The 10,034-nt window shown below is 44.7% G+C and overlaps 1 protein-coding gene across 1 annotated transcript; it reads right to left on the reverse strand.

Moving 5' to 3' along the window:
* Positions 1–309: 309 nt before the first annotated feature.
* Positions 310–9,561, reverse strand: Znf652 (zinc finger protein 652). The gene is made up of 5 exons (XM_038326400.2): positions 8,414–9,561; positions 5,543–5,690; positions 5,122–5,237; positions 4,530–4,674; positions 310–2,834 (listed from the first exon to the last, which is right to left on the reverse strand). Exons 1-5 carry the CDS (start codon positions 9,305–9,307, stop codon positions 2,314–2,316), a joined length of 1,824 nt encoding a protein of 607 aa, XP_038182328.1. The 5' UTR covers positions 9,308–9,561; the 3' UTR covers positions 310–2,313.
* Between the last annotated feature and the right edge of the window lie 473 nt (positions 9,562–10,034).

Genomic DNA, 10,034 nt, shown 5'->3' on the forward strand with positions numbered 1-10,034 from the left:
TCAGTAAGAATGTATTACACAGTGTGACAGTGCTAATTCACTTTCTTAATTCCTTACTTTCTGCTTCTGTTAAGGAGACTGGTGGTTATTGAGTTACTACTGGATTTCCTATGTAGCAGACACTTTCTTATGGCTATAGTCATTTGAATAAAAAAAAATCAGATCTGACTACCTGAATTTTTCAATGAGTATTCATAGTACATCCATAAAAATGGTTGATTCAACAGCCTCAAGTCTATAATTTAGAATCTCTGTCCAATACTGTATTTAGCACAAAATAAGATAAAACCAATTAACTAAGCTATAACATACTTTTTTGATAAAAATATTTTAATATTATAGGTTGACCATGAAATATTGATGTCTACATGAAAGTGTAGATCTGCAGACTTTCCATGGGATGCAAAGGAGAGTGTGGAAGTAAGCGGAGAAGGAACTGGCTTCCTATTTGGCTTGGGTATATGGGGGCTCCAAGAATGTACGCAGATATTAAAACTACCATTTGTTAAAATTTATGCCTAGAACTGGAGGAAAAGTGTGTCCTGAGATACTTTCCTGACTCGGCACACATTTTTTCCCATGCATTACAGAAGATGAAGGTAAAACTAGTAAATCTAGAAATATTAAACCAAAAAGCAAATGTAGAGTATGATACGTAGAAGCAGGAACCTAACTTCAATCCAGAGTCCATTGTCCCCATCCAGAGTTAAGTGGCCAGAAAAAAAAGTGCGTGACGCATATCTGCACATTTCATATCAAAGATAAATAAATAACAGCTAAAGTTCTGATTTACGAGCCTGAGGAAAGAGAAATGAGGAAGAGAAGTGGAAGTGGCCACTCTTGGAACTCAGTCTCTAAGGTGAAGAAGTAGAAAACGTGTAGCTTCGTGGTCCACATTTGCCAGCTGACTGAACCACTATGTCGGTCCTTCTCTTCAGCTTCCTATATAATCCGCTCCAGGGTGACCATGCCCTGTGGAAGTTGCCCAGAGGCAGGGTGTTTTGTTGCTCCTTCCTCGCCTAACTGCGGAGGACGAGGCAGCAGTACCTGGGGTTTCCTCTCACTACAATTTAAATGGCAGATGCAATCAGAGTGACACCCACATTTTAGACACTGCAAACATTTTAAAACTTAGAAGCCAATTTGTCTTCTCATTCGCATTTCTCAGCCTCTATCAGCAATTACACTTATGATTTCAGTTCACCATTCAGCTTCTCCTAATGGTTCTGGGAAACACAGCAACCTCAAAATTAGAGATTCCAATTTATCTTCCCCTAACAGCTGAGTGTGACAAAGTTCCTAAGAGAAGTGAGAAACAGACGTGACCGAAAGGAAACCTCTGCCACTTCCTTCTGAAGGTATTCACAATGTTACTCAGATTTTCAAATCAGACAAGCTTTTGGTGACCCTATTCCAATGCACCACCCCACTGAATCCACAGAGGGGCTCAAAGGGACACCAGGGATGGAGCGTGTCAGTGAGCTGATGGACGGAGTGCCCAGCAAAGATGGTCAAGTTCCTGAGTACTTATGAACCTTGCTCTTGCAGTAACCTGGTCTGGTGACCCTCACCCAGTCCCAGAAGCACCTTTGTGTTGTATGGATGTTAGAATAAATTTGAAATAGAAGTTATTATATGCATCTTTAAGAATCACATTTTGATGATTATAAAAATTTATCTATTTTACAACATGGGTTTAGCTACACTGAAAAAATTACACAGCTTATTGAAATACATTTCATTTTAGAAACAGACTACTAAAGTCTATACAAAAACTCTAAAATAATTTCTGTAGTAAAATAAAGAGTGTGTTAAAAGAGCTACACAAAGAAGAAAACTCCCGTCTTCTCTATAATGCTTGATATTGTGTGAATTGTGGCCAGCTCGACTGCAGTCAGCACCAAAAGCTGAAAAGAACTCATTACAATACACAGTGATACAGTTAATGCTCTGGATTAATCTCACAGCCTTCCCGATTAGTATAAAGGAAACCAGGCCTGTCCCCTCTTTGAGGAGAAGACCAGGATATAAAAGCAAGCATACCTCATCCGCTGATATGAAATTATAAAATCCCACAGTCTGAGTATCTGAAATTTATAAAAGTCATCAGAAAATGCAAGCAAATTGGGCTTTAGTTCAGTGGTTCCCCTGGTTGTGAGGGCAGTCTTCTTGTTCACTCCTTTGGGTCAGTCTGATCGCTCACCAGGACAATGGTCAAAGTCCTGTAGGAGGCCATGGAGACAGGGAGACCCCAGAGAGGCATAGCTGCACCCCTTCTGCCAACTCACCATGGGGATGGCACTCCGGCTGGCGCTAATGATGCTGGGCCTGGGGCGCGCTGTTCTTCTCTGTCAGATGCCTCAGGAAGGTGTCCTCACTCTGGCCTCTGTGGTTTAGAGGCTCACTCTTGAAGAGGGCCGGAGGTGGGGGCAGGTGAGGCACAGGTGGGATGGGGAGGTGATGTGCGTGGTGTGGATGTGTGTGGATGTGCAGGTGCGAGAAAGGATGCGGGACCGGCCTTGAGGGAAGCGCGCCACCCACGGGGTTCATACTGACTGCAGGGGCTGGGCTCGTAGGAGTGTTGGCCACAGCTGGAGCGGGAGCAGCTGGCGCCGTGGACAGAGGGATCTGGACAGCTGGCGGTACGTTCACTGGGCTGGTCACTCGGAAGCACTTCTCCTTGTGGGCCTTCAGCATATTGGAGAAACGGAACCGCTGGCCACACACGTCACAGGGGTAAGGCTTCTCGCCTGTGTGAGTTCTGCGGTGCCTCTTCATGTTGGGGCGACTGGTGAAGCTTTTGCCACAGATTTCACAGATAAAAGGTTTCTCTCCTGGGATGAGCACAGACAAACAGGGCTGATGTACCTGCCGCTCGTGCTTTCACCCACAGCATTTTGTTCCCCAAACTGAGACGTAACAGGTCATAGCAGGCACAAATACAACTTATAGCCTACCATGCTGGAAGGGAAGAGGAGGAAAATGGGAGGTAGTGGTGGATGGTGCAGGTGGGGCCTATGGACACCGTGTCTCTCTCCATTATCTACCGCTGTGCCAGCTCACGGTCACTTCACTACCACCCCCTTTTCCTTGCAGCAGGTGCTCATGCTGCTGTGTATTAAGTCGTATTCAGGGAACCTGGCTCTACTCCAATCACTACATATGGTAGCTTTCCTTCTTACAGCAACATGAGTTAAAGGTTTGTAAAATTCTTATCCCCTGGTGGAGGCACGTGGATCTCTGTGAGTTTGAGGCCAGCCTGGTCTACAGAGCGATCCAGGACAGCCAGGGCTACAGAGAAACCCTATCTTACCTATAGGGTTTGATAAGAATATCATAACATTCTTTTTTTTGTTGTTGTTGTTGTTTTTTGTTTGTTTGTTTTTTCGAGACAGGGTTTCACTGTAGTTTTAGAGCCTGTCCTGGAACTAGCTCTGTAGACCAGGCTGGCCTCGAACTCGCAGAGATCCGCCTGCCTCTGCCTCTCAAGTGCTGGGATTAAAGGCGTGCGCCACCACCGCCCGGCTAGAATATTGTAACATTCTTATCAATGCTATGGTGCATATATCCTTACATACACAGAGAGGGTTAAAATGTACTTAAATTCATTTTAGTGGATGTTTTCTTGAAAGATACTGAATTTTGGTAAATCAAATCCAATCAACCCTAAGAATTCTGAAAGGGCTGGGTGTGTAATCCCATGCCTTTAATCCCAGTACTCTGAGACAAGGCCAGCCTGGTCGACAGAGAGACCCTGTCTCAAAAAAGACAAAACAAACAGGTCATTTATGGTTGGACATGGTGGGCACACCCCTGTCTGTAATCCTAGTACACGGGAGCCAAAGGCAGGAGGATTGTCATGGGTTCCAGAATAACCTGTGCTTCAGTATGACAGTCTGTCACAAAAAAACAAACAAAAGAACTCAAAAGGCACTCACATAAATAACTCTTTTAAAAATAGTTATAAAAGAAAAATTTCAGTATTATAGATTAATTTTTGAGACAAGGTTTCTTTGTGTATCTTTGGCTGTCCTAGAATTTACTCTGTAGACCAGGCAGGCTTCAAACTCACAAAGATCCACCTGCCTCTGCTTCCCTAGTGCTGGGTTTAAAGTGTGTGTCACCACCGTCTGGCTATAGATGAATTTTTATATCTCAGGCTTTTTTTTTTTTTTTTTTTTTTGGTTTTTCGAGACAGGGTTTCTCTGTAGCTTTGGAGCCTGTCCTGGAACTAGCTCTTGTAGACCAGGCTGGTCTATCTCAGGCTTTCTTAAAGTGAGACTTTCATTTACAAAGCAAGTCTGTCCCAGACATGGTGGAGCATGCCTCTGACCTCAGCACCTACAAGACCAAGGCAGGAGGATTGCTTTGAGTCTGAGACCAGCCTGGACTGCACAGCAAGACTTTTCCTTAAGACAAAACAAAACGGGAAAGTAACACAAATTTATGGTTTGGGTTTAAAGACAGATCCGAAAATGACTACCAACAAGTACTAGGGACTATCTGTACCTTCGCCAAGAGATCCTTACCAGTGTGTGTCTTCATGTGTTCGTCAAAGTACTGCTTCATGTTGAAGTCCTTGCCGCACCACTGGCACATGAACTGTTTGTGCCCAATGTGGATGCTCATGTGCGAGCGGAGCTGGTACTTATACTGGAACCTCTCGTCGCAGTTCTGCATTGGACACAGGGGATGGCGCTGGATGCCAAGCACAGAGGCATCACTCCAGCCTACCCTCACAGGCTTATATAGGTTTATTTTCATACTCAAAACACAAGCTGCTTATGGCAGCTGGCTGGATTTGCTATGTTCCCGTAGCTGAGTTATGAATACAAGGGAAATTTTTTTCATGTAATTATCACTGGCTCATACTCTACTTCTCTGAATCACTGAGAAAGAAAAGTCAGTGACTGCATATTCCTCCCAAGCTAACCTAACAAACTCAGCTGTGTGCTAAAGTGACATTTCTCTTCCTAGCAGTGAGAACAACAGAAACCTGGTGCACATCCGAAGCTTCAGTGCACACAGCCTTATGCTTTGCACCCCACACTCCATTCTCACTGCTGCATCATCAACACAACCCTAGCTTTGGATCTGGCCTGTGTGTGGATTGTTCCTCACCTCACATCGGAAGGGCTTCTCTCCAGAATGCTGCAAGGAGTGCACCTTGAGTGACATGCTGCGCTTGAAAGACTTTCCACAGGTTTCACATGTAAATGGCATGTCTTTTGTGTGTGCTGTAACACAGAAAGCATTTAAACTCAAAACAGTTCTACCAGAAGACCCAGCCTGGAAGAGACAGCTGTCACAGGCACGGCACGTTAGCAGCAGTGCTCCAGAGGGAAAGTCAACAGCGACGCTGGAGAGAATCTGGTGGGAAGACTGCACTATCCAACTCGGTGATGCTGAAGACACACTGTATTTAGTCTCAACACGTTAAAACTGATTGCAGGATGGTGGTTCTACTCAGTCTGCCCAATGTAGAGCAGACAGAACCCCAGAGACCGCCACAGGCAGAGAGCAGAAGGGCAGACAGACTTACCGACCATGTGTTTCCGCACATGAGCCATGGTATAGAACTTCTTCTCACAAATCTCACAGGCAAATTTTTTTTCTGCATATCCATGGACAATCTTGATATGTTCATGAAGGGACCAGAGTTTCTTGAAGGACTTGTTACAGGAAACACACTGAGCAGGATAAACAGAAAGAGTCTTCATTTATCAAGACTTCAGGAGGCCATTCTGCCTCCTGGCAGATGAAATGGATCTACTTTAAATTCATAGCACAAGGTCAGAATCTTGACAAAACCTATTCCTCCATGAAGTCCATATTCCAACACCAACAACTGTATGTTCTATTTTCCAAGATCTATTCTTATATACCTTGGGAGAATGCAAAAAATGGCAGAATCTAAGGTAAGAAGTAGAAAGTTCCACTAATGACAAAGAACTAACTGTTATTACCACTTCAGTGTTACACTTATAATTGTTTGGTGTTTTTACACACACACACACACACACACACACACACACACACACACTTGCTGTTTATTTTGAGGTAGAGTGTCTTACTGTATAGCCCACAGTGGCCTCAAACTTACTATCTGGCCAAGGCCAGCCTCAAATCATGATTCTGCCTCTATGTCTCAGGTACAGGGAGCATAAGTATATGCCAGCATACCTGTTAGACCTTCATGCTCGTTTATGGCATAGATCAGCAAACACAGTTGTCTCCTACCCAGGGTGCCATGCAGTTAAGAGGTGTTTACCAGAGAAATAAGTTTGAAATTAGCACAAATAGTAAAGGCAAGATATATAAGCATTACAGATCTGAAGACTACAGCAAAATCCTTCTGCATTAGAGAACACATTTTGAAAAGTCCTATAACAAATGCTCAAGGTTTACTAACTTTCCCTAAATCTAATTTACTCTGTTGCCATTTCCCTCTGACAGAAGCTAATACAACCTCTAAACCACTGGTGATTCTCCTGCTCCCCTCACCCAATCCCAGACCTCCTTCCGCCACAATGCCTGGTTCCTTAGACTATGGCTCTTTAGCACCCTGCACTATCAAGCAGAAAGTATGACTAAATCAACAAAACAATATCACAAAGTTCATGACAACTGCCAGGCTCTGAGGAATGAGCACAGGGAACTCAGTCACCACAGCCTCTTGAGCACCACTGCCACTGCAGGAGAGAAGAACCCAAGAGCTCAGAGACAAGGTGCTGGCTGGACACTGCCCTGGAAAAGGGCAGGCTACCCTGTGACCTCCTCTTCTGCAAGGGTTAATTTTCCCTTATTATGAGGTTGCCAGGATTATGAGGCACTGTATGAAGAAACAGAGTGCAAAATTCTTTAGGAATGTGAAGGGTTTCCTTTCTAAAAAATTCTTTTTTTATTTATGTATATGAGTGTTTTGCCTGCTGTATGCATGTACACTGCATGAGTGCCTGGTGCCCAAGAAGAGCGTGTTGGATCCCCTGGAACTGGAGTTTAAAATGGTTATGAGCTGCCACATGGGTGCTGGGTACAAACTCAGGTCCTCTGAAAGAGCAGACAGTGCCTCCTAACTGTTGAGCCATCTCTCCAATCGAGGAATGTGAAAGGTTTTCATCCATCAGAACCCACACAATGTAAGCACAAAAGTGAACATGTCGTAATGAGGAAAAGCACAGGAACTCATAGAAAAGAACTGCTATTTTCTGTAAACTTAAGCAATTCAAGTGAAAAGAAAAGAAAAAGTACCTACAAAATAAGCAGCTCCTAGAGACAGAAATGAGGACCGCCTTTTCAGTAAGGAGCCAATATGAAATTCACATTTGACCTCTAGGGGGCAGCACTGTACTACGCTCCATTGGATTGACCCGGCAACAACTGCCTGCCCTGACAACTGCTGGAGAACCCTGAGGAGTCTTCTTTTATTTACCCAGAATATCTCAATCAAGTCATGATATACAAGTCAAATCAGCAGATTAAAAAAAAAAATCTCTTTAAAGGAAGCCACTGATCTCAGTCATTGATTAAAAACAATTGTCAAAAAGAAAATTAAAGGTGGTGACCAATATTAGCAGTTCCCAAAAGTAAAACAGTTTATCTTTTAAAAAGTTAACTTCAAAATGTAGATTATTATACACATGGAAACATAAGAGACTTACCTTGTATGAATATATATACACCAAACATAAGCACAAACCAATAGAGCTGCAATGCCTTCAGCACCTCTTAACCTGTTATATACAGTCTTTCCCAGACGCCAGCCTGGTTTGAATACCGTGTTTGTCACAGCAACCATACTGTACAGCACCATTATATAACCTACTGCCAGGTAAGCAACATTTTCAAACAGCTCAGCCTCTGTTTAAAGTTTGCATATTCCCATGGGCTTGCCTCTTGACACACTTAGTGTTGCCATCTCTCCACGGGTGAAAGGGAACTCACTGCAGATCTTCCGTTTCCACAGGTCTGAGTCGGGGTTTCTGTCCCCATCAGCTGCACTAGACTCTGGCATCCTTTTAAACAGCAAGGAACCTTTCTCTACTCCTGACCTTCACTCAATATCTCCCACCTTGACAGAAGATGCCAGAATGAATTATTGCCCAGGTCCTACAACAGTGACTCTCAGTGCAAAGTCGGCGCTGACTTTGCATCCCAGTCAATGATCTACAACAGATCCCCCTTCCAGTGTACCTGGGTTCCCACTAGTCCAGCGTCAGGAAAGCGTAATGCTTTTGAAAGACAGGATTAAGCCTTGGTTTTGAAAAGACCCAAGCAGCAGCGTCTAAACGATAAATTGGTGAAATCGGTCCCTTCAGCCTCTATTGCATTTATTCTCTTGGGCAGACACCAGATGACTCTGAACAGCCAGGTTCTATCCTGGAAAGTTTGCCCTCTCGGTGATGAGACCTACCTGAATGTTTTTTTCACAGTCTGTTTGCTGGTGAAGGGACAGCTCACTTTCCAGGACAAACTTCTTGCCACACTTATCACAGATCTGCATGCGCCTGTGAGTAACGTTCATGTGCTTCTCCAGGTACCAGCGAGTATTAAAGACCCTGGGGCACTTCTCACAGGTCAGAGTCTCTCTCTCTTCACACTTAGCTTTCTGGACAGGAGCTTTGGGCTCCTTGGCAGCCCGCTTCTTCCGCTTGGGTAGCTCTGCACTCTTCCTACGGCCTCGAGTTGTGCGAGGTGCAGGGGAAGTGGCAGCTGCAGCAACAGAGGCAGCTCTTCGGGTTCGCCTTTGTGTAACCCTGACTTTCTCCACTCGCTTCTCCTTTTTCTTCTGCCGCTCGTTCTCTCCGTAATCATTGCTGTCATCTGTGGCCTCCTCACTCTCCTCCTCTCCTTCCTCGCTGCTTGTCTTAAGAACAGGAGTCTCTTTGGACTGAGAAGAGACACCCTTTTCCCCTTTAGATACATTTAATGTTTGATTATTAAGGTTTACCTCCACTATGATCTGCTCCCTTTTGTAAGAGACTTCTTCCTCCTCTTCCGTGTCATCAGAATTCTCCCGGTCTTCCTTGACAGTGTGCACATCAGACACTGCCCTTGCCTCCCTGAAATATGGCTGCTCCTCGGTCTCGTGGAGATGTGGTTTGCTCATCTTGGTGTCCACTAGCACAGAGTAAGGGCTTCCAGATTCCCTTTTGTACACTTTGGTGGACAGGTCGAGCTCCTGGCTGGCACCATGGTAGAAGGCGGGTGGTGCCTGACCGCGACGGCTGTCTTCCTGTGCCATTCCTGCTGCACGCACTGCACAGTTCTCGGCCAGCTCCTGGCAAGGACTGGCTGGGTAGCTCATTGGGAAGTGGCCCAGTTTATAAAGCAGCTCAGACTATAGAGAACACCTTGAAAACAGGGCAGTTAAGACTGAAATCGTTCTCCATCTACAGAGAACTAACCACTCAAGTGAAAGCAAGAAACTCCTGGAGCCTGCTTGCAATTCTTCCAGCGGCCCAGAACCAACGTGCCAGTCAAACAGGGCTGTTCTTATGGCAAGAGAAGAGAACTCTCCTGATTTTCTTCCGAAGAGAGCTACAAGGGACTTGGAGCATCTTACCTACAAAGAGAAAGAAAACGGGGGAAAAATTATACCACCATTTCCTTCTTAGGTCACATGTTTCTCACAACATACAAAATTTAAAATCAAACTCCATACACCATGATGTGTTATACTCCTCAAATGGTTTGGGATGGTTATTGTTTTACAGGCTGTGTGAGTTCCTATTTCCAATCAGAATGTAAATGCTATCAGCCAAGAGCCACATCTGTTAAATTCACCAAGCTGCCTTTAGAGCTTACAACAGTGCCAGTATATAACATGTATTAGAGAGATAAATACCTACAGTGCACGATGTCTGCCATGCTGGAGGCTGCAGGACCTGCTGATATCAGTCTAGGGACACAAGAGGCCATGGAGCACTCAAGAGACCCACGCAGGCAGCTTCCTTCAGCAGCAGCCACCACACCAGAGTGAGAACCCACAAATAATGGAGGCAACGTGAGTACTGTGGGCCATGAAAATAAGG

This window comes from Arvicola amphibius, chromosome 4 (genome assembly GCF_903992535.2).
Source record: "Arvicola amphibius chromosome 4, mArvAmp1.2, whole genome shotgun sequence".
Classification (NCBI taxonomy): domain Eukaryota; kingdom Metazoa; phylum Chordata; class Mammalia; order Rodentia; family Cricetidae; genus Arvicola; species Arvicola amphibius.